Genomic DNA, 23,631 nt, shown 5'->3' with positions numbered 1-23,631 from the left:
AAACTGGCCGTTTTATGGGTGTGTGCGAAAAAACGCTACCGTTTCTGGGAAAAACGCGGGAGTGGCTGGAGAAACGGAGGAGTGTCTGGGCGAACGCTGGGAGTGTTTGTGACGTCAAACCAGGAACGACAAGCACTGAACTGATCGCAGATGCCGAGTAAGTCTGGAGCTGCTCAGAAACTGCTAAGAAGTGTCTATTCGCAATTCTGCTAATTTTTCATTCGCAATTTTAATATGCTAAGATTCACTCCCAGTAGGCGGAGGCTTAGCGTGTGCAAAGCTGCTAAAAGCAGCTTGCGAGCGAACAACTCGGAATGACCCCCAAAAACCGGTACAAATGCGAAAATGGGGCGTGGCCACATGTAAAGGGGGCGTGACCACGTCCCATTTCCTATACTTTCAATGGAAGTTTGGAGTGCCAAAAATCGATACAGACTGTAAAAAAAGGTACAGTTGGAGGGTATGGTCCAAAAGAATTGCGATTATGTGACCGGCGGTCACAATACCAGCGCTGCCACCTTGAACACTGATTAGCCCGCCGGTTGGCATGCCGAGCAACAGGGACTATTCCCATAGAGTGGGAATATAACCTGTGGCAAGCGCAACAAGCCTGCAAGGGGCTTTGTTGCGCTTGTCGCCACCCCCCACCCCCGCTGGCCATCTGTCAGACAGGATCCCCTTTCCTATACTCTCAATAGAAGTTTGGAGAGCCAAAAATCGGTACAGATCATAAAAAAAATACAGTTGGAGGGTATGTAATTATGGTGTTTACTAGCGTCACAGGATGCGATGCCAGCGGGCAGGTAACACGCCATAGTCTTGGCACAGGTATATGGTAATAAATATCCCAGGGAAGAGAGCAATGCAGCAGGGTTTAGCAAGTAAATGTACAGCATGGGTCTTCAACCTGGGGCCCTCCAGCTGCTGCGGAACTACACATCCCATCATGCCCTGCCACAATTTTGCTATTAAGGCATGATAAAACTGAGGCAGGGCATGCTGAGATGTGTAGTTCCGCAGCAGATGGAGGGCCCCAGGTTGAAGACCCATGCTGTACAGCATACTGGCATGGCGAGGGTGGCACCATGCCGGTAACAGCTACAGTCAGTCCGTTATTTCCCGCTTCCTAGCGGCGGGAGGGAACATACTACCGTGTGTAGTGTACCCAGGCTGGGGAGGAGGCACGGTGGGTCTGTGCCCCGGAGGCGGTGCCAGTGACGCACGGGGTGGGGCTATGCCTGGCAGCATGTGACACTCCGCCCTCCCCGCGTCACTATGTAATCACTACACTATGCATGTATCTTAAATCAGCAACGTTATGAGATAGCCGGTTATCCAGCCAATCACAATGCGGCAGGTAGACTAACAGCCAATCACAAAACAGCGTTGCTCCCAAGCCGTTCTGGTTGCTAAGGGGAAGTGACGAGACCTCCGCCAATCACTTACTGAGATCCCGTGTAGTGTGCGGGCTATAGGCCTGAGTGTGATCCGGGGGAGTCTCCGCTGTGACACCAGGTAGAGGCGACGCAACATGAATCTGCCTGCTGTGAGGTGAGACCGCTCGGGGCAGTGAGGGTGGTCGGCTGTATACACGGGACAGATATTAAGGGAATATTGAGCAAATCACGGAGAGGGATAACATACTGTACCAGCTAATCAGCTCCAGGTCATTTTTTGACCACCGTATGTAGCATGGCAGCCACTTTATCTCACTCCAAGCTTATAACTCTCCCCCTTAGAGTGGCCAGTCTATATACGTGGGGCAGCGACACGACCAGGTTGTATGGGTGTGGATCATAGGGTCGTCAATCATTAGGTCGACAGTGACTAGCTTGACATGGCAAAAAGGTTGACATTAGTTGTTTTTTTTTTAATTGGTGTGGTTTACTTTATAAAGTGACTGGGAATCCCAATTACTGCACCTTATCCCCTCCCATGGTAAGCAAGCTTTGGGCAAGTTATTATTCCCAATTGTAGTCCACGTGGATCGTAAAGTATGAAAAAGTTAAAAAAATGAAAATAACTAGAAAAACTTTTGTCAACCTAGTGACCATGTACACCTAATGCGTGTCGACCTAAAGACCGGATACCAGGTTGTATACATGGGGCTGCAATACTAGGATACGCTATCTTCTTATTTCTCTAGCATCCATAAGGGATATTGGAGGAATCTAGTTCGATGGGGTATACACGGGGTCCAAAGGAGCCGCAGCACTTTAAATTTCTTCAACTGGGTGTGCTGGCTCCTCCCCTTTATGCCCCCTTCCACAGGCAGTTTAGAAAAAAGTGCCCTCAGGAGAGGATGCGCACTCTGAAGCTCCAGAGAGTTTTCTTCAGTTTATTGTAAATCTTCATTATTTTTGGTATGCTGTTTTGTCAACAGCATACCTGCACCATGGGAGTTGGGGGGGTCACCGGCCTTGCGAGTGTCAGAGTCGCTTCCCCGCTGCAGGACCACCATCCTGAGAGGTTGTTGTACAGCGGGGCACTGCACCTTGGCAGTTACAATCGCAGCACGCCGCACACCCCTAACATTAGCCTGAAGGTGACATCAGTGGTGAGTAAAACTAGCACTTGTGTGATGTTTTATACTCATAAGGGGACTTTTGCCAGTATAAAGATTACGGAAGCTCCGGCGCCATTACAGGGGGCGGAGCTTCATCAGCGGGACCAGCAGCGTTTTGGCGCCTTCCTCTGCTTACAGCTGCAGCAGCAGGCACACACAGCTCCTCCAGACACTCGGGCTACACTGGAAAACTGGTACAAGTGTGTAGTAAAGGGGGAGAGCTGCTATTGTACGCAATCTGTGTCCTGAAAAGGACAAAAATACCAGCGTTTCACCATTATATATCAGCTTACAGCCTCACTAGGGCTGTCTAGCTTGTTTTGCTAGTCCCTTCTCTCTGTCTCCCTCTCACATACAGTAAGGACAGGCTTGCTATTGTATTACTTGTCTTTGTGTAAGAGTGTTGTTTACTTTAAACATGGTAAAACACCAATTGTGCAGTGTGTCACGCCAGTTTCTCTCCCTCTATGTCTGGTTCAATATCATGTGAACAATGTAGTCAGTCCTCACAGCACAATGAGGGGACTGGGGGGGGAGGGTCAAGAGCCTTCCTGGTTAGGTGCCATAAAAACCATGATGTCAGATATGTCATCTCGGCTCACTGCTAAAACTCAAAAGACACAACTGCAGCAGGCTATTGCAGACCTGGCTGCAAGGACAGATGTTCCACAGCCTCCACTCTCTAACTCAGGACCACTCAGACGTGGGTTACCTACCTTACTCTCGGCACCCTTGGATTTGAATGTAGTGTTGGAATTTCTACAGTCCTCCTGGTTTGAACCTCTGCTGACGGTTGTAGACAAGTACCTCACGTGGAAGACGGTGATGTTATTGGTCCGGGCTTCTGCTAGGCGTGTCTCAGAAATGGGGGCCTTATCGTGTAAAAGTCCCTACTTTGTCTTTTACAAGGACAGAGTGGAGCTCAAGACTAGGCAGCAGTTCCTTCCGAAGGTCGTCTCTGCGTTCCACTTGAATCAACCTATTGTGGTTCCGTCCAGTTTCGGAACTTCAGCTCCTCTGGAGGCATTGGATGCTGTGCGAGCCTTGAAGATCTATGCCAAGAGAATGGCTCGGATCAGAAGGACTGATTCCTTGTTCGTGCTATATGATGCGCAGAAAAAGGGTTGCCCTGCTTTGAAACAGTCCATTACTCATTGGCTTAGGCTTACTATCCAGCAGGCCTATGTGTCGGCAGCTTACCTGTTCCACAGTCTCTGAAGGCTCACTCTACGAGATCAGTGGGGTCTTCCTGGGCGGCTGCCTGTGGAGTCTCGGACGTGCAACTATGCCGAGCTGCTACCTGGTCGGGAAAGAACACCTTTGTGAAGTTCTACAGGTTTGATACCCTGACCAAACCCAGTTTGGGCAGGCGGTGCTGCAGAAGTCTCCGGACATTCCCGCCCGTTCTGGAAGCTTTGGGACATCCCCATCGTACTAGATTCCCCCAATATCCTTTATGGATGCTAGAGAAAATAGGATTTTAATTACCTACCGGTAAATCCTTTTTCTCATAGTCCACAAGGGATATTGGGCGCCTGCCTCAGTGCGTTGACTTTTCTTCAGGTTATCTTCTATGGTTCCCTGTTCAGCTGTTGCTGTTTTGTTGCCAGCCGTTGCTGGTCGTTGATGTTATTGGTGTGTAATCTCACCACTCATATGTTCCTTCTCTCAAGTATGTCCTTTCTCCTTCAGGCACTATTTTACCTATAACTGCCCGTGGGAGGGGGCATAGAGGGAAGGAGCCAGCACACCCAGATGAAGAAATTTAAAGTGCACCGGCTCCTTTGGATCCCGTCTATAACCCATGGTACTAGATTCCCCCAATATCCCTTATGGACTACGAGAAAAGGATTTACCGGTAGGTAATTAAAATCCTATTTTTCCCATTATTATTATTAGCCCCCTGTACACAAGTCCTCGTATTCTGGGTAATTGGCATAGATCTGAATGTGTTCTGTTTATTTGTTTATTCTTGAATGAACATTTGAAACACAGTTATACATTGTTATTATCATAAATGCATGATGGAGATTATAGTGAGGGCACAAAGGCTGATTCTGTACCAGGTCTGGGCAGCCTGTGACTCTACATGTATTCTGAAACTATCAGCTGATAGCTGCCAGATTATGCTGGGATTTGTAGTATGAAAACACCTGGAGCACCAACGCTGGTCCAGGCACACCCTAAACCCCTGAAATGCAGAGGCCTATCTACCCATTGGCCAGGATGGCGCTCGCCAGGGGCGCTAGCCGAAGAGGGCCGCCTCCCGGCGGTGTCACCCACGGCCACGGGGTAGATTCACCTTGTAGTGACAGGACCTGTGTCCCCCTTGGCAGTGCAGCACTCACAATGACGCCCGGCAACAAGCGGCAGGGCAGCAGCAGCAGCAACCACTTTACTGGCGCTGGTATCCGGCACCGCTCCGCCGCACTACACTGTATAAACTCTAAATAAACTACAGCTCCCAGCAGCCCTTGCTGCGGGGAGCTCAAGGCAGCAAGGGCTGCTAGAAACTGTAGTTTATTTAGAGTTCTTGATTGTAGTGCAGTGCGGAGCCGGACAGGAAGTGTGCCTGCGCCTGGCTCTAGGGCTCCTCGCTCTCCATGCAGCAGAGCCTGATGAGGATCTGTGCAGAAGGGCCATACTTCCACCTCTCTCCCGGAACCTGTGACCAGCCTGCTGCTACGGATGCACTCCGGAGCTCCCTGCCTGCAGCCCACCTGCTCTGCCTCTTCCCCTGGGATATTCCCTGCTGTCAGCAGCTATCCATCCCCAGCAGCTGAGGGCACTGAGAAGGCACCACAGAGATAGCACACTGCCCCCCAGCAGCCAGACGGGCAGTGCCAGCGGTGCCCCATGACTACATGCTGTCCATTTACTGAGCATTTTCTGCAACTGAAAGACTTGGGATCAATGCCAGCTTCTTCCAATCTTCCAAGTCTGCCAACACTATCAGAGGCTTTGTGGAAAGACACTGGTGTAAGCCACAGACCTGCAGATATGCATTGTACATTTCCAGCATTTGCATTGTGGAGCTTTCCATAGCTGTATCCCCATACAGAGAAGTCATAATGGGTTGGGTATAAAATGCCGGCTGTCGGCAGTCAGGAGACCGACAGCGGCATCCCGACAAGTGCTGATAAGTACTGTAACCCTCCCCCCTACCCTAACCCTAACTTTTAGGTGCCTAATCCTAAACCCCCCACCCGCTTCAGCAAAACCCTGACCCCACCCCCCCCACCCCGGGTGGTGCCTAAACCCTACCCCTGCCCCCTGGTGGTGCCTAACCGTAACAAACCCCCCCCCCCCCCCCCTCCCATTCCCCCCTGTCCACACCCTAAGTCCCCCGGGGTTTGCCTAAACCTAACCTCCCACCATCCCCACTGTAGTAGTAACCCGCCCTGCTGTTTCGGCGATCAGGATCCTGATGGTCGGGATTCCGGCGTCATTGTCCAGGCCCTTTTCGGAATTCCGATATCGTCATTATGTCATGGGTCAGTCTTCCTCTGGTTTACATATGCTATAGAATTTGTGTTCCATCTGTAATGGAACTACAAATACCAGCCTTCCTGTGAGGGGGCGCCATTCCCATACTTTGCCAGGGGTGCTCGGACCCCTAGATACAGGGCCAGATTAAGGGCCACATGGGCCTGGAGCTGAAAATATTCAAGGGCCTATTGTGAGAAACTGGGGAGGTGTGATCATTGCTGTGTGGGTGTGGTGAGATCCATGTGGGTGTGTACATTCCCTACACTATCAGCTCCAATGTCTCACTAAATATGTAAAAATATAAAAAAAATTAATAATAATTTTGTAAAAACAATAGCAATGCAATCTAAATTATGATTCTTAGTCGACCCTGTAGCCAGCTGTTGGCTAGTGATCAAACTGCCATGATGATGGGCCTATTTTTATGTGGAGGCCTGGAGCTGTAGCTCCATCCGCCCCATTGTTAATCTGGCCCTGCCTAGATACACCGCTGCTGAGATGGGTTTAGGGGCATTGATGAAAGCAAAGAAATAATATTTAAAAATGTTTACAGTTATTCATAGGATCCATGTTGCATCTTCTACGTCCCCAGATGCTGACAGTGGGCATCTTACTCCTTGTACATTCAGACGCACTGATCTCCCCCAGGGATGGCTTTGTAGCGGCATTATCTTAAAGACACAGGTGCACCTGTGGCACAAGACGCAGCCATTTATTAACCCATTTATCTCCTCTACAGAGTGCTGGTTTTCTGTCTGTGGGCCAGATGCATCATCGCTTGGAAAGTGATACAATGGAGAGTGATAAATGACCAGCCAATCAGCTCCTAACTGCCAATTTTCAAACACAGCCTGTGACATGACAGTTAGTACCTGATTGGCTGCCACTTTTTCTTTCTCCATTTTTTCACTCTCCGAGCGATGATGCATCTAGCCCTGTATGTGGCTTGTGCGTCCACATGCGCCTCTTTCCTTTCTTCTACACTTTTACATCTTTGGCTGTGGATATTGTTTTGGTGTAGTTATTGGGTAATTGTGTTTTCCTCATCAGATGGTGTGTGATGAGTACATATGGCAAATAACAGACGAGCTGGCAGTTTGTAGATGTCTGTAATTCTGGAACTAGCATCACTGACAATGGCAGTGATCGCACCAAATCTATAATTATGTGGGTCCCAAGAACCAATTAAGAAAAATCTGGGGTCCTAGCTCACTTTTTCTGGGTCCCATTGTTGTTTACCTCTCCACATGCCCCTTAAATGCTCCGTAGACATCCCCACCATTCTCCTTTACTGTATGTGCCTTGTCCTCTACATGCCCTTTTATATTATCAGACTCCTCCACATACCCCTTATGCACCTCAGGAGACCCCTACATCCCAGTGCCAGATTAAATTCTACATGAGCCTGGAGCGGAAAACCATCAAACACCTGGGGATGTGACCAGCACCTAATTTATGTGGAGGACGAGACCAGTGTTGTGGGTGTGTGATCTGCGTAGTACGTCATCGGGGGTGGCTAGCACCTACCTTCAACCACCTAGATCTCCCTTACATATATATTGTACATACTAGTTTAATGAACCTCAGTCTCTCCCCCACCCCCCATAGCTCCTTCCTCTCTCTAAGGACTTATATAAGCTCTTTCCTCTCTAAGGCCCTCAATGACCCTAATGGCCTGCTGTTAGGGTCACCTGTTAATCAGAGGGTCTGGGATTAGTGGCATGACAATGGAGCTGAGCTAAGCTCCATGTCCCTGCGCTGGACAGGTAAAAAAAAAAACACTGCAGCCTGCTCTGCCATTGATGGGGAAAAAAATAAGTAATTTTTTAATTATAATTTACGAAACAAAAAGTGCATTGTTTTCCTTCAAACATAAATCAGCAAATCTGGAGCAACTACGAGGGTGAACTGTAGCCACACTTACTCACTCAAATTTCACAGGAACCAATTAAATGGATTGACCCCTTTGTTTAAAAATATACTTTTTACTTTCTTCAGTTGCTCAATAAAAACTATTACAATCATAAGATTGTGCTTAGGGTTTCAAGATCAGTAATGTAGCGTTGGACATGATTGTTGCTCTGTTCTGCCACTAGCAGGATACCCTTTGACTTCAGCATAAGAGAAAGAAAAAGGTAAGTTGGGAAGAAGAGGAGGAAGAAGGTGGTGCAGGTCAGGAGAAGAATTATGAGGGGCACAGGAGAAAAATGTGTGGTGGGGCAAATGGGAGAAGATGACTGTGGAGTAGATATAATGGGTAAATCAAAGAGGCTGACGCAGATGGGGAGGGCAGAGAGGGTAGCAAAGACAAGGGGATGGCAGAACGGCAGGACAGTTATGAGTAGAGCAGAACAGATGGCACAGATATTAGAACAGCATTAAGAATGGCCAAGAGAAGAACAGAAAAGCTGGCACACACTCAAAAAGAGCACTACGGCCAGCACAAACAAGGATCAGCAGAGGTTTGAGTAGATAGAAGAAGGATAGAGTGGTAGGCACAGATAGCAAAGGGCAGAGAGGCTGGTGTCGAATGGGAATGGCATAGAGGCTAGGGCAGACGGGATAAAATCATAATGACTGGTTCAGACAGAACAGGAGAAATGATGGCAGAGTCCAGGTTGGACAGAGAGGTTGGCACAGACAGGAAAAGAGCAGAGAGGCTGGCATGTGTAGGAAAAGGGCAGGGGGGGTGGTATAATTAGGTAATTAAGAGGTGCAAGCAAAGGCAGGAGAATGGCAGAGGGCCTGGCATAGGCTGGAAAATGGCAAAGAGGCTGTCATAGGCTGGAAAAGGGTATAGGGGCAGACACAAAGGGGTAAAATTGAAAAGAGTAAGGAAGCTGCAGAAAAACTTACCCTAACCATGTGCAGATAGAACAGGAGGAGTGTCCATAAACGCTGCAGACATGTGGAGAAGGAGAGTAGATGAGGTCAGCATACCCTCCTCCTGCTGAAGAGCATCACAGCACAGGTAGAGTGGGTGGCGGGCATACTATGCACACAGTGGTCAGTGTGTTGTTTCAACACACTGTGTGAGCCCAGAGCTGTGCTGTGAAGCCTGTGGCCCGCAGGGCTGCTATAGGGTGAGGATAATCATCACCATTTATTTGAAATAACCTCCCATCCGCAGCTCCCTATCAGCTGGCGCCCCTCCCATCCTTCATCCGGGATACACTGCTTGCGGAAGGTGCGGAAATGCTATGTGGTGTAGGGATGGCTTGTGAAGCCTTCCACTGCTCTGTCATTTGTATTTGTCACAAATGCGATGGTCACCCCCCTGGCTGATCGACAGCATCCACGTCCAATCAAGGTGCCAGGAGGGTTTTAGTGGGCGGAGCTTGAAGCAGCTAATTGCTGTGCTGTTGGAGACAGGAAAGTACATTTTTCTGTCTCCTGCAGTTTAGCAATCCTGTGGGCATATATTGATGGGGGGACTGGGGATGCAGAACCATCCGCCCCATTGGTAATCTGGCCCTGCTACATCCACATTTACGTTAATGTAGCCAGCCCACACCCATTGCAAATGTGACATTTAACTAAAAAGTTCCACTTCACCACACCTGCATTTACCGTAATCTATCTGTGCTGTGTCTTTGTCTACTGGTGCCCTGGCAGTAAGGGAGACAAATGCTATGTAGCGGTTATACAAATTGAAATGTATAGGACATGCCGTTGCCTAATACTTGTCCTCTACAGTGTGCCATTACCTTCATTCCTCTGCATTGGTCTGTAGTGAGTACCTGAAGGGAGGAACGGATCTGTCCATGGAAGCCGCAGTGCCAGTCATCCAGCATTGCTGTTCCCAGGCCAGAATGCATACCTGCACCGGGCCAGAACAGAATAAAGGGGGTAGAGGGTGTCATGAGGCTGAGTAGGGCATGGGGATTGCTGAGGTGACACCTGGATCCAATAAACTAGTGTGTATAAATCTATCTAATCTTATTATATAAAGCACCAAAGCAGAGAGTGACACCCTGGGTAGGAAAGAGGGATTTACATACATACATACATACATACATACAGAAATACACAGGGTGTATCTTTTAAAATTTATTTCTCTAACGTCCTAGTGGATGCTGGGGACTCCGAAAGGACCATGGGGAATAGCGGCTCCGCAGGAGACTGGGCACAAAAGTAAAAAGCTTTAGGACTACCTGGTGTGCACTGGCTCCTCCCCCTATGACCCTCCTCCAAGCCTCAGTTAAGACTTTGTGCCCGAACGAGAAGGGTGCAATCTAGGTGGCTCTCCTGAGCTGCTTAGAGTAAAAGTTTAAATAGGTTTTTTTATTTTCAGTGAGACCTGCTGGCAACAGGCTCACTGCATCGAGGGACTAAGGGGAGAAGAAGCGAACTCACCTGCGTGCAGAGTGGATTGGGCTTCTTAGGCTACTGGACATTAGCTCCAGAGGGACGATCACAGGCCCAGCCATGGATGGGTCCCGGAGCCGCGCCGCCGTCCCCCTTACAGAGCCAGAAGACTGAAGAGGTCCGGAAAATCGGCGGCAGAAGACGTCCTGTCTTCACTAAGGTAGCGCACAGCACCGCAGCTGTGCGCCATTGCTCTCAGCACACTTCACACTCCGGTCACTGAGGGTGCAGGGCGCTGGGGGGGCGCCCTTAGACGCAATAAAAACACCTTTTTGGCAAAAAATACATCACATATAGCTCCTGGGCTATATGGATGTATTTAACCCCTGCCTATTTTTACATAAAAAAAGCGGGAGAAAGGCCGCCGAAAAAGGGGCGGAGCCTATCTCCTCAGCACACTGGCGCCATTTTTTCCTCACAGCTCCGTTGGAGGAAGGCTCCCTGACTCTCCCCTGCAGTCCTGCACTACAGAAACAGGGTAAAACAAGAGAGGGGGGGGCACAAAATTGGCATATAAATATATACAGCAGCTATATTAGGGAAAAACACTTATATAAGGTTATCCCTGTATATATATAGCGCTCTGGTGTGTGCTGGCAAACTCTCCCTCTGTCTCCCCAAAGGGCTAGTGGGGTCCTGTCCTCTATCAGAGCATTCCCTGTGTGTGTGCTGTGTGTCGGTACGTTGTGTCGACATGTATGAGGAGGAAAATGGTGTGGAGGCGGAGCAATTGCCTGTGTTAGTGATGTCACCCCCTAGGGAGTCGACACCTGACTGGATGGTCTTATGGAAAGAATTACGTGATAGTGTCAGCACTTTACAAAAGACTGTTGACGACATGAGACAGCCGGCAAATCAGTTAATACCTGTACAGGCGTCTCAAACACCGTCAGGGGCTCTAAAGCGCCCGTTACCTCAGGTCGATACAGACACAGACACGGACACTGACTCCAGTGTCGACGGTGAGGAAACAAACGTATTTTCCAGTAGGGCCACACGTTACATGATCACGGCAATGAAGGAGGTTTTGAACATTTCTGATACTACAAGTACCACAAAAAAGGGTATTATGTGGGGTGTGAAAAAACTACCCGTAGTTTTTCCCGAATCAGATGAATTAAATGAGGTGTGTGATGAAGCGTGGGTTTCCCCCGATAAAAAACTGCTAATTTCTAAAAAGTTATTGGCATTATACCCTTTCCCGCCAGAGGTTAGGGCGCGTTGGGAAACACCCCCTAGCGTAGATAAGGCGCTCACACGCTTATCAAAACAAGTGGCGTTACCGTCCCCTGATACGGCCGCCCTCAAGGAACCAGCTGATAGAAAGCTGGAAAATATCCTTAAAAGTATATACACACATACTGGTATTATACTGCGACCAGCAATCGCCTCAGCCTGGATGTGCAGTGCTGGGGTGGCTTGGTCGGATTCCCTGACTGAAAATATTGATACCCTGGACAGGGACAATATATTATTGACTATAGAGCATTTAAAGGATGCATTTCTATATATGCGAGATGCACAGAGGGATATTTGCACTCTGGCATCAAGAGTAAGTGCGATGTCCATTTCTGCCAGAAGAGGATTATGGACGCGACAGTGGTCAGGGGATGCGGATTCCAAACGGCAAATGGAAGTATTGCCGTATAAAGGGGAGGAGTTATTTGGGGTCGGTCTATCGGACCTGGTGGCCACGGCAACGGCTGGAAAATCCACCTTTTTACCCCAAGTCACCTCGCAGCAGAAAAAGATACCGTCTTTTCAGGCTCAGTCCTTTCGTCCCCATAAGGGCAAGCGGGCAAAAGGCCACTCATATCTGCCCCGGGGCAGAGGAAGGGGAAAAAGACTGCAGCAGACAGCCTCTTCCCACGAACAGAAGCCCTCCCCCGCTTCTGCCAAGTCCTCAGCATGACGCTGGGGCCTTACAAGCGGACTCAGGCACGGTGGGGGCCCGTCTCAAGAATTTCAGCGCGCAGTGGGCTCACTCGCAAGTGGACCCCTGGATCCTGCAGGTAGTATCTCAGGGGTACAAATTGGAATTCGAGACATCTCCCCCTCGCCGGTTCCTGAAGTCTGCTTTTACCAACGTCTCCCCCCGACAGGGAGGCGGTATTGGAAGCCATTCACAAGCTGTATTCCCAGCAGGTGATAATCAAGGTACCCCTCCTACAACAGGGAAAGGGGTATTATTCCACGCTGTTTGTGGTACCGAAGCCGGACGGCTCGGTGAGACCCATTTTAAATCTGAAATCCTTGAACACTTACATAAAAAGGTTCAAGTTCAAGATGGAGTCACTCAGAGCAGTGATAGCGAACCTGGAAGAAGGGGACTATATGGTGTCTCTGGACATCAAGGATGCTTACCTCCATGTCCCAATTTGCCCTTCTCACCAAGGGTACCTCAGGTTTGTGGTACAGAACTGTCACTATCAGTTTCAGACGCTGCCGTTTGGATTGTCCACGGCACCCCGGGTCTTTACCAAGGTAATGGCCGAAATGATGATTCTTCTTCGAAGAAAAGGCGTCTTAATTATCCCTTACTTGGACGATCTCCTGATAAGGGCAAGGTCCAGAGAACAGTTAGAGGTCGGAGTAGCACTATCTCAAGTAGTACTACGACAGCACGGATGGATTCTAAATATTCCAAAATCGCAGCTGATTCCGACGACACGTCTGCAGTTCCTAGGGATGATTCTGAACACAGTACAGAAAAAGGTGTTTCTCCCGGAGGAGAAGGCCAAGGAGTTATCCGACCTAGTCAGGAACCTCCTAAGACCAGGCCAAGTGTCAGTACATCAATGCACAAGGGTCTTGGAAAAGATGGTGGCTTCTTACGAAGCGATTCCATTCGGCAGATTCCACGCAAGAACTTTTCAGTGGGATCTGCTGGACAAATTGTCCGGATCGCATCTTCAAATGCATCAGCGGATAACCCTGTCTCCAAGGACAAGGGTGTCTCTCCTGTGGTGGTTACAGAGTGCTCATCTCCTAGAAGGCCGCAGATTCGGCATTCAGGATTGGGTCCTGGTGACCACGGATGCCAGCCTGAGAGGCTGGGGAGCAGTCACACAGGGAAGAAATTTCCAGGGCTTGTGGTCAAGCATGGAAACGTCACTTCAACCTCTGCTTCAGGGTCAGCCGGTGTTGATCCAGTCGGACAACATCACGGCAGTCGCCCACGTAAACAGACAGGGCGGCACAAGAAGCAGGAGGGCAATGATGGAAGTGGCAAGGATTCTTCGCTGGGCGGAGAATCATGTGATAGCACTGTCAGCAGTGTTCATTCCGGGAGTGGACAACTGGGAAGCAGACTTCCTCAGCAGACACGATCTTCACCCGGGGGAGTGGGGACTTCACCCAGAAGTCTTCCACATGATTGTGAACCGTTGGGAAAAACCAAAGGTGGACATGATGGCGTCCCGCCTCAACAAAAAACTGGACAGATATTGGGTCAAGGGACCCTCAGGCAATAGCTGTGGACGCTCTGGTAACACCGTGGGTGTACCAGTCAGTGTATGTGTTCCCTCCTCTTCCTCTCATACCAAAAGTACTGAGAATCATAAGAAGGAGAGGAGTAAAGACTATACTCGTGGCTCCGGATTGGCCAAGAAGGACTTGGTACCCGGAAATTCAAGAGATGCTCACGGAAGACCCGTGGCCTCTACCTCTAAGAAAGGACCTGCTCCAGCAGGGACCATGTCTGTTCCAAGACTTACCGCGGCTGCGTTTGACGGCATGGCGGTTGAACGCCGGATCCTGAAGGAAAAAGGCATTCCGGATGAAGTCATCCCTACCCTGATCAAAGCCAGGAAGGATGTAACCGTACAACATTATCACCGTATTTGGCGTAAATATGTTGCGTGGTGCGAGGCCAGGAAGGCCCCTACAGAGGAATTTCAACTGGGTCGTTTCCTGCATTTCCTGCAAACAGGACTGTCTATGGGCCTCAAATTGGGGTCCATTAAGGTTCAAATTTCGGCCCTGTCAATATTCTTCCAAAAAGAACTGGCTTCTGTTCCTGAAGTTCAGACGTTTGTCAAGGGAGTACTGCATATACAGCCTCCTTTTGTGCCTCCAGTGGCACCTTGGGATCTCAATGTAGTTTTGGGATTCCTAAAATCACATTGGTTTGAACCACTCACCACTGTGGACTTAAAATATCTCACATGGAAAGTGGTAATGCTGTTAGCCCTGGCTTCAGCCAGGCGTGTCTCAGAATTGGCGGCTTTATCCTATAAAAGCCCTTACCTAATTTTTCATACGGACAGGGCAGAATTGAGGACTCGTCCTCAATTTCTCCCTAAGGTGGTTTCAGCTTTTCACTTAAACCAGCCTATTGTGGTGCCTGCGGCTACTAGGGACTTGGAGGATTCCAAGTTGCTGGATGTAGTCAGGGCCCTGAAAATATATGTTTCCAGGACGGCTGGAGTCAGAAAATCTGATTCGCTGTTTATCCTGTATGCACCCAACAAGCTGGGTGCTCCTGCTTCTAAGCAGACGATTGCTCGTTGGATTTGTAGTACAATTCAGCTTGCACATTCTGTGGCAGGCCTGCCACAGCCAAAATCTGTAAAAGCCCATTCCACACGGAAAGTGGGCTCATCTTGGGCGGCTGCCCGAGGGGTCTCGGCTTTACAACTTTGCAGAGCAGCTACTTGGTCAGGGGCAAACACGTTTGCTAAATTCTACAAATTTGATACCCTGGCTGAGGAGGACCTGGAGTTCTCTCATTCGGTGCTGCAGAGTCATCCGCACTCTCCCGCCCGTTTGGGAGCTTTGGTATAATCCCCATGGTCCTTTCGGAGTCCCCAGCATCCACTAGGACGTTAGAGAAAATAAGAATTTACTTACCGATAATTCTATTTCTCATAGTCCGTAGTGGATGCTGGGCGCCCATCCCAAGTGCGGATTGTCTGCATTACTTGTACATAGTTATTGTTACAAAAATCGGGTTATTGTTGTTGTGAGCCATCTTTTCAGAGGCTCCTTCTGTTATCATGCTGTTAACTGGGTTCAGATCACAAGTTGTACGGTGTGATTGGTGTGGCTGGTATGAGTCTTACCCGGGATTCAAAATCCTTCCTTATTGTGTACGCTCGTCCTGGCACAGTATCCTAACTGAGGCTTGGAGGAGGGTCATAGGGGGAGGAGCCAGTGCACACCAGGTAGTCCTAAAGCTTTTTACTTTTGTGCCCAGTCTCCTGCGGAGCCGCTATTCCCCATGGTCCTTTCGGAGTCCCCAGCATCCACTACGGACTATGAGAAATAGAATTATCGGTAAGTAAATTCTTATTTTTGTTTCTAAGTCTGACTTTGGGAGGAATGTTGGTCTCCTTTCCAGGACAGTGATGATCCTTAATATTACAGCCTCACACACGCTGCATATGCGTCACTTTCTCTCTCCCTCCTTTATCATCCTTGTCGGCTGTCTTGCCAGTGAATTATCACACCAAGCTCGGTCTCTACAGCATGTCTATCTGGTCACTCTTTGTTCTTGTGATTTACTATCCACGTAGCAAGGTTATAGCACTTCATGATATGCTGCACCGCACTGTGGTGGAAATGACAATAGGCACAAGAATGTAATCTTAGCGGTGATGGCCATCTAAGGGAAGTCCGATGGTGGGGACCCTACGCATGTGCAGGACCTATTCTGCAACTGTGCAGAACTGGTCCTGCATCCTCGCATCCAGTGTCCCCAAAGCCCCAGCCTGATTGACAGTCTGAGAGCGTTTGGCGGTGGGGAGGGGGCAGCGACCGGGTCCGTTCCTCAATGCGGATGAGTGTCTTCTCTGTTCTGTAGGTGTGCCAAGGTAAGTGTCTGTGTCTGGCAACGCAGATATACTGGCCTCAGATGTGAGTCCGAGATGGTAATACATAGTAACCTGAAGGTTACTCAGATGACCGATGGTTATATATATATATATATATATATATATATATTGTCAAAGTCAAAAATATTGAAGAACACACAGCACGTATAAACTGCACACACATGCCCACTGCGCGTGCACTTGTTCTGCAGTGCGTGCACATGTACGCACTTTGCGTATGGTCGCTCTCGCGGTCCTGCGCATCGGCGCGTGGTATGGGTATTTATGGCAGAGTTTGTGTACGCATGGAGGGCCATCGGAACACGTTACATATTTAATCCAAATAGTGCACAATGTACACATAGTCTCCTTGCACCATATCAGAAAGTTATAGCTGTTTAAATGGTTGCAGAACAAAGGGATTCACCTTTACAGGATAAGAGGGGACAGACTAATGTTATAAGGTGGTATTTGGTATCCAGCTGTAGGGTATTTTAAGGGAAACATTCCGGTGTTGGTCTGCGGAAGATCGCATGTTCCTGCGGATAGTTATGTGCAGAAGCAGAATATAGATATAAACTGTATTTACTGTATATTATGTATGCGGCGGGAACCCAGAGGAGATCACCCACAAGAACAGTTGAGAAAGACATAGCCTACCTTTTCAAATCAACCTATGACCTCTCCTGTACTGTAAAGGTGCATCCCTGTGTCCAATGGACAAAGGGATTACAGTATCCATTGTATTGCTTTTGGAAGACTTGTATAAATAAAGCCTGCTGCAGAGCGGCCAGTCACAAGACTCACAACGTTATCTATTTGATTACGGAGGACTGGACCAGGAAGCGCACGCGAATATTCTCACGTATGTACATTGACTGTAGCCATTATTCTGTTGTATATATTGTCTGTATTGTAGTGTATAATTTGTATTGTAAACCCCCTTTCAGAAATAATCCACTGTGGTGTCGGAACCCAGCGGTTAATCACAATTGGTGTTGTGTCCTCATTGCCCTGCTAAGGTTTAAAGTGTACTGTTATTGCATAGCATTGCTTTAGAAGGTTTAAAGTGTATCTCTGGGTGTGTACGCGCTGAGAGTACTTTGTACCGTCAGCGCGGCGTGTGTACGCAAAGTCCGTACACTGTACGGGACTCTGACCGCAAATAGTGTAAAAGGTGCGTAGAGTGTGAACTAAGTATAGCGGCCGCAGCGGCTAAAGGTTTAAAGTGTATTGACGGTGTGTTTAAGGTATAGCTTTTATTCCTGTAAAGATAATCGACATTATCAATATATAGAGGAATTGGTGACAATAAGCGCCAATTATCAATATATATATATATATATATATATATATATATATATATATATATATATATATATATATATATATATATATTTATTTATTTATTAGAACTTTAGAACTAGTGGAGTGCAATTGATTGCCTTAAAGTGTCAAAAAGATAATTTGGTGAGTTTGTTCACCCAGTGAAATATGTTAACAAATATAGGCCACTGACTTTACTTGCTCAAGAAATCTTCGGTCGAATGTCCCGCCGGTGATAGTATGTGCAATAAAAACAAAAGCAATGAACCATAGTGTGTACCATAAAAACTGTATATGAATATGGTTGCTTAAGAATAAAAAAACAAGTGAGCTCATCTATTCGCTAGGGAAGTATCAGGGTTTTATTTTTTTAATTTTTTTGTTTTTGTTTTATTGAAATTCTCAACTTATATTTGTAATGTTTAAAACTTTGGAGCATCTATTGTTAACAGACAGCAATGGTGATGTACAGTTATCCACCATTTCAATATGTATCCTGTATAACGGGGCTCCCTCTTTATAATGCCAGCTTAAACAAAACTCATGTTCTAACCAAAGTGGCTTTATAAATAATGTGACTTATTATGGAATATCTGTTCATGTAATATATAATTCTATAATAGATGGTAGCTAGTGAGATTCCCCAGTATCTTTAATACTTATTCTTTATTTCAGTGGTTCTCAAACTCGGTCCTCAGGACCCCACACAGTGCATGTTTTGCAGGTAACCCAGCAAGTGCACAGGTGTATTAATTACTCACTGACACATTTTAAAAGGTCCACAGGTGGAGCTAATTATTTCACTTGCAATTCTGTGAGGAGACCTGCAAAACATGCACTGTGTGGGGTCCTGAGGACCGAGTTTGAGAACCTGTGCTTTATTCCATTGAATTGTGACTCTCGCTCCATTTGAAGTTTGTATGTTAAGCTTGATTCATACTAGTATTCGGACCTGTGCCCTTGGTTCACCATTATCTATGCTGTTTGCCCTTGTTTCTTGTAGACCAGATTTAACAGTTGACAAAACAAAAAAGAAGAAGAGAAGAGAGCTGACCGAGGAACAGAAGCAAGAAATTAAAGATGCATTTGATCTGTTTGATACAGACAAAGACAAAGCCATAGATTACCATGAGTTAAAGGTAAATTGCACTCTTGTTTTTCTGTCTATAACCTAAATTATCAATCTGTCACAACAAAAACCTTCTAACATCCACTTACAGCTGCAGAAAAGATACTGAATATTGGGTACAAGCTTCAGCAAATACATGTTGTAGATTAAGTCATTACGATCAGTGCCGCCTTCCCCTTATTCTCTACTCATAGCATGATCCATGTTACCAGTTTGCTGCAGTACCCCTGCCTCCAAACCGCCACCTTCGACACTGAGCTTTTGTGTCCCCTTGTTAGGTACAGGATCATTGAATGCTGGTTTACCTTGCTTCACGTAAGCAAAAGGCGTGCAAAGTATAATCCCTGATAAGTGGCAGTTATTGGGGCTACTTGTACGGCCCCTGGCGAATCCATTAGCCATGGGAATTTACTGCTCCTAATTGGATACCTCCCTTAAAAGGATAACACCACCTAAAGTTAACAATATTGTGAGTGAAGTTCAAAGCATTCTAACAAAACCTGAACCTATACTTGTATTACTGTCTGTTGGACTACTGTCAGTGACTTTGATATGAGATTTTTTACGGAATGAGCTTGGCTTGTCAGAGACAAGCAAGGCTCGCAAACATTACATTCTATCTTGTTTTGTGCTTTATTTCCTGTGCTCGTATATTGTATTGTTATGCAAAAGTAATTAAAGGTCCTCTTAAGCTTAAAATACTGTCTTATACAAAACTTAGCTTAAAAATACAAGTTGTATTTTGGTCTTTTACCTGTGGATATGTTGGATGTTTCTTTTTGCAGGTGGCCATGAGAGCTTTGGGGTTTGACATAAAGAAAGCAGATGTTCTAAAAATCCTAAAAGATTATGACAGTGAAGCAACAGGGAAAATTAGTTTTGATCACTTTAATGAAGTTGGTAAGTGCTCCGATCTTATGCTATTGGCTATTTTAACACATTTTGGGGGAGATTTATCAAGTCTTGGAGAGCGAGAAAGTGAAGTTGTCCATACAAACCAACATACAAGTTTATTAGAACTTGGCTAGCAACAGTCCAGGACTTCAAACATAAGAGAAATGTATTTGTCTGTTATAGCAGTGATCAGGGCCGGTGCTAAGGTGTTAGGCGCCCCCCTGCAAAATATAAATTTGCGCCCTCTCTCCTCCGAGTGACAGAGGGGCATACACAGGGTGACACTGTGGCAGATATACACGGGGTGACAAGGACATACACAGGGTGACAGTGGCAGATATATACGGGGTGACAGGGACATACACAGGGTGACAGTGGCAGATATCAACGGGGTGAAAAGGGACTTACACTGGGTGACAGTGGCACATATACATGGGATGAAAGGGACATACACTGGGTGACAGTGGCAGATATACACGGGGTGAAAAGTGACATACTTAGGGTGACAGTGGCAGATATACACGGGGTGACAGGGACATACACAGGGTGGCAGTGGCAGATATATACGGGTCGACAAGGACATACACAAGGTGACAATGGCAGATATACACAGGGTAACATGGACATACACAGGGTGACAGTGGTACATATACACGGGGTGACAGGGACATACACAGGGTGACAGTGGCAGATATACACATGGTGACAGTGGCACATATACACGGGGTGACAGGGACATACACAGGGTGACAGTGGCAGATATACACAGGGTAACATGGACATACCGAGGGTGACAGTGGCACATATACATAGGGTGAAAGGGACATACACAGGGTGACAGTGACAGATATGCACGGGGTGACAGGGACATACACCGGGTGACAGTGGCAGATATATACATGGTGACAGGGACATACACAGGGTGACAGTGGAAGATATATACGGGGTGACAGGGACATACACAAGGTGACAATGGCAGATATACACAGGGTAACATGGACATACACAGGGTGACAGTGGCACATATACATAGGGTGAAAGGGACATACACAGGGTGACAGTGACAGATATGCACGGGTTGACAGGGACATACACCGGGTGACAGTGGCAGATATATACAGGGTGACAGGGACATACACAGGGTAACAGTGGCAGATATATACAGGGTGATAGGGACATACACAAGGTGACAGTGGCAGATATGCACAGGGTGAAAAGGGACATACACAGGGTGACAGGGACATACACAGGGTGACAGTGGTAGATATACATGGGGTGAAAAGGGACATACACATGGTGACAGTGGCAGATATATATGGGGTGACAGTGGCAGATATGCACGGGGTGACAGGGACATACACAGTGTGACAGTGGCAGATATACACCGGGTGACATGGACATACACAGGGTGACAGTGGCAGATATACACGGGGTGACAGGGACATACATAGGGTGACAATGGCAGATATGCACGGGGTGACGGGGACATACACAGGGTCACAATGGCAGATATACACATGGTGACAGTGGCACATATACACGGGGTGACAAGGACATACACAGGGTGACAGTGGCAGATATATATGGGGTGACAGGGACATACACAGGGTGACGGACATACACAGGGTGACAGGGACATACACAGTGTGACAGTGGCAGATATACACACGGTTACATGGACATACACAGGGTGACAGTGGCAGATATACACAGGGTGACAGGGACATACACAGGGTGACAGTGGCAGATATACACGGGGTGACGGACATACACAGGGTGACAGTGGCAGATATACACATGGTGACAGTGGCACATATACACGGGGTGACAGGGACATACACAGGGTGACAGTGGCAGATATATATGGGGTGACATGGACATACACAGGGTGACAGGGACATACACAGTGTGACAGTGGCAGATATACACAGGGTTACATGGACATACACAGGGTGACAGTGGCAGATATACACGGGGTGACATGGACATACACAGGGTGACAGTGGCAGATATACACAGGGTGACAGGGACATACACAGGGTGACAGTGGCAGATATACACGGGGTGACAATGGCAGATATACACATGGTGACAGTGGCACATATACACGGGGTGACAGGGACATACACAGGGTGACAGTGGCAGATATATATGGGGTGACATGGACATACACAGGGTGACAGGGACATACACAGTGTGACAGTGGCAGATATACAAAGGGTTACATGGACATACACAGGGTGACAGTGGCAGATATACACGGGGTGACATGGACATACACAGGGTGACAGTGGCAGATATACATAGGGTGACAGGGACATACACAGGGTGACAGTGGCAGATATACACAGGGTGACAGTGGCAGATATACACAGGGTGACAGGGACATACACAGGGTGACAGGGACATACACAGTGTGACAGTGGCAGATATACACAGGGTTACATGGACATACACAGGGTGACAGTGGCAGATATACACGGGGTGACATGGACATACACAGGGTGACAGTGGCAGATATACACAGGGTGACAGGGACATACACAGGGTGACAGTGGCAGATATACACGGAGTGACAATGGCAGATATACACATGGTGACAGTGGCACATATACACGGGGTGACAGGGACATACACAGGGTGACAGTGGCAGATATATATGGGGTGACATGGACATACACAGGGTGACAGGGACATACACAGTGTGACAGTGGCAGATATACAAAGGCTTACATGGACATACACAGGGTGACAGTGGCAGATATACACGGGGTGACATGGACATACACAGGGTGACAGTGGCAGATATACACAGGGTGACAGGGACATACACAAGGTGACAGTGGCAGATATACACAGGGTGACAGGGACATACACAGGGTGACAGTGGCAGATATATACGGGGTGACGGGGACATACACAGGGTGACAGTGGCAGATATACAAGGGGTGAAAAGGGACATACACAGGGTGACAGTGGCAGATATATATGGGGTGGCAGATATGCACGGGGTGACAGGGACATACACAGTGTGACAGTGGCAGATATACACGGGGTGACATGTACATACACAGGGTGACAGTGGCAGATATACACGGGGTGACAGGGACATACATAGGGTGAAAATGGCAGATATGCACGGGGTGACGGGGACATACACAGGGTGACAGTGGCAGATATACACAAGGTGAAAAGGGACATACACAGGGTGACAGTGGCAGATATACACGAGGTGAAAAGGGAGACATACACGGGGTGACAGTGGCAGATATACACGGGGTGACAGGGACATACACAGGGTGACAATGGCAGATATACACATGGTGACAGTGGCACATATACACGGGGTGACAGGGACATACACAGGGTGAGAGTGGCAGATATATATGGGGTGACATGGACATACACAGGGTGACAGGGACATACACAGCGTGACAGTGGCAGATATACACAGGGTTACATGGACATACACAGGGTGACAGTGGCAGATATACACGGGGTGACATGGACATACACAGGGTGACAGTGGCAGATATACACGGAGTGACAGGGACATACAAAGGGTGACAATGGCAGATATACACGGGGTGACGGGGACTTACACAGGGTGACAGTGGCAGATATACACGAGGTGAAAAGGGACATACACAGGGTGACAGTGGCAGATATACACAGTGTGACAGGGACATACTCAGGGTGACAGTGGCAGATATACACAGGGTGACAGGGACATACACAGGGTGACAGTGGCAGATATACACGTGGGTGACAGGGACATACACAGGGTAACAGTGGCAGATATACACGGGGTGACTGGGACATACACAGGGTGACAGTGGCAGATATACACGAGGTGAAAAGGGACATACTCAGGGTGACAGGGACATACTCAGGGTGGCAGATATACACAGGGTGACGGACATACACAAGGTGACCGTGGCAGATATACACAGTGTGACATTGACATACACAGGGTGACAGTGGCAGATATACACTGGGTGACAGGGACATACACAGGGTGACAATGGCACATATGCACGGGGTGA

The 23,631-nt window shown here is 47.9% G+C and overlaps 1 protein-coding gene and 1 long non-coding RNA gene across 3 annotated transcripts in view; one reads left to right on the top strand and one right to left on the bottom strand.

Moving 5' to 3' along the window:
* Positions 1-1,309, bottom strand: part of LOC135060648 (uncharacterized) — a 90,862-nt gene extending 89,553 nt beyond the window's left edge. The window contains exon 1 of the long non-coding RNA XR_010247046.1: positions 1,152-1,309. This is a non-coding gene — a long non-coding RNA (uncharacterized LOC135060648). The remainder of the gene's footprint in view (positions 1-1,151) is intronic.
* Positions 1,300-23,631, top strand: part of CETN3 (centrin 3) — a 79,015-nt gene continuing 56,683 nt past the window's right edge. Inside the window, exons 1-3 of one of the 2 annotated variants that reach the window (XM_063963996.1) lie at positions 1,300-1,551; positions 18,566-18,701; positions 19,477-19,591. In XM_063963996.1, coding sequence (XP_063820066.1) covers positions 1,532-1,551; positions 18,566-18,701; positions 19,477-19,591 — 271 coding nt within the window. In that variant the 5' untranslated portion in view covers positions 1,300-1,531. The remainder of the gene's footprint in view (positions 1,552-18,565; positions 18,702-19,476; positions 19,592-23,631) is intronic. The other variant, XM_063963997.1, reaches the window with a different exon arrangement.

This window comes from Pseudophryne corroboree, chromosome 1 (genome assembly GCF_028390025.1).
Source record: "Pseudophryne corroboree isolate aPseCor3 chromosome 1, aPseCor3.hap2, whole genome shotgun sequence".
NCBI classification, from domain to species: domain Eukaryota; kingdom Metazoa; phylum Chordata; class Amphibia; order Anura; family Myobatrachidae; genus Pseudophryne; species Pseudophryne corroboree.
The sequence above is the reverse complement of the archived record's forward strand: the minus strand, read 5'-3'. Positions and strand labels throughout refer to the sequence as shown.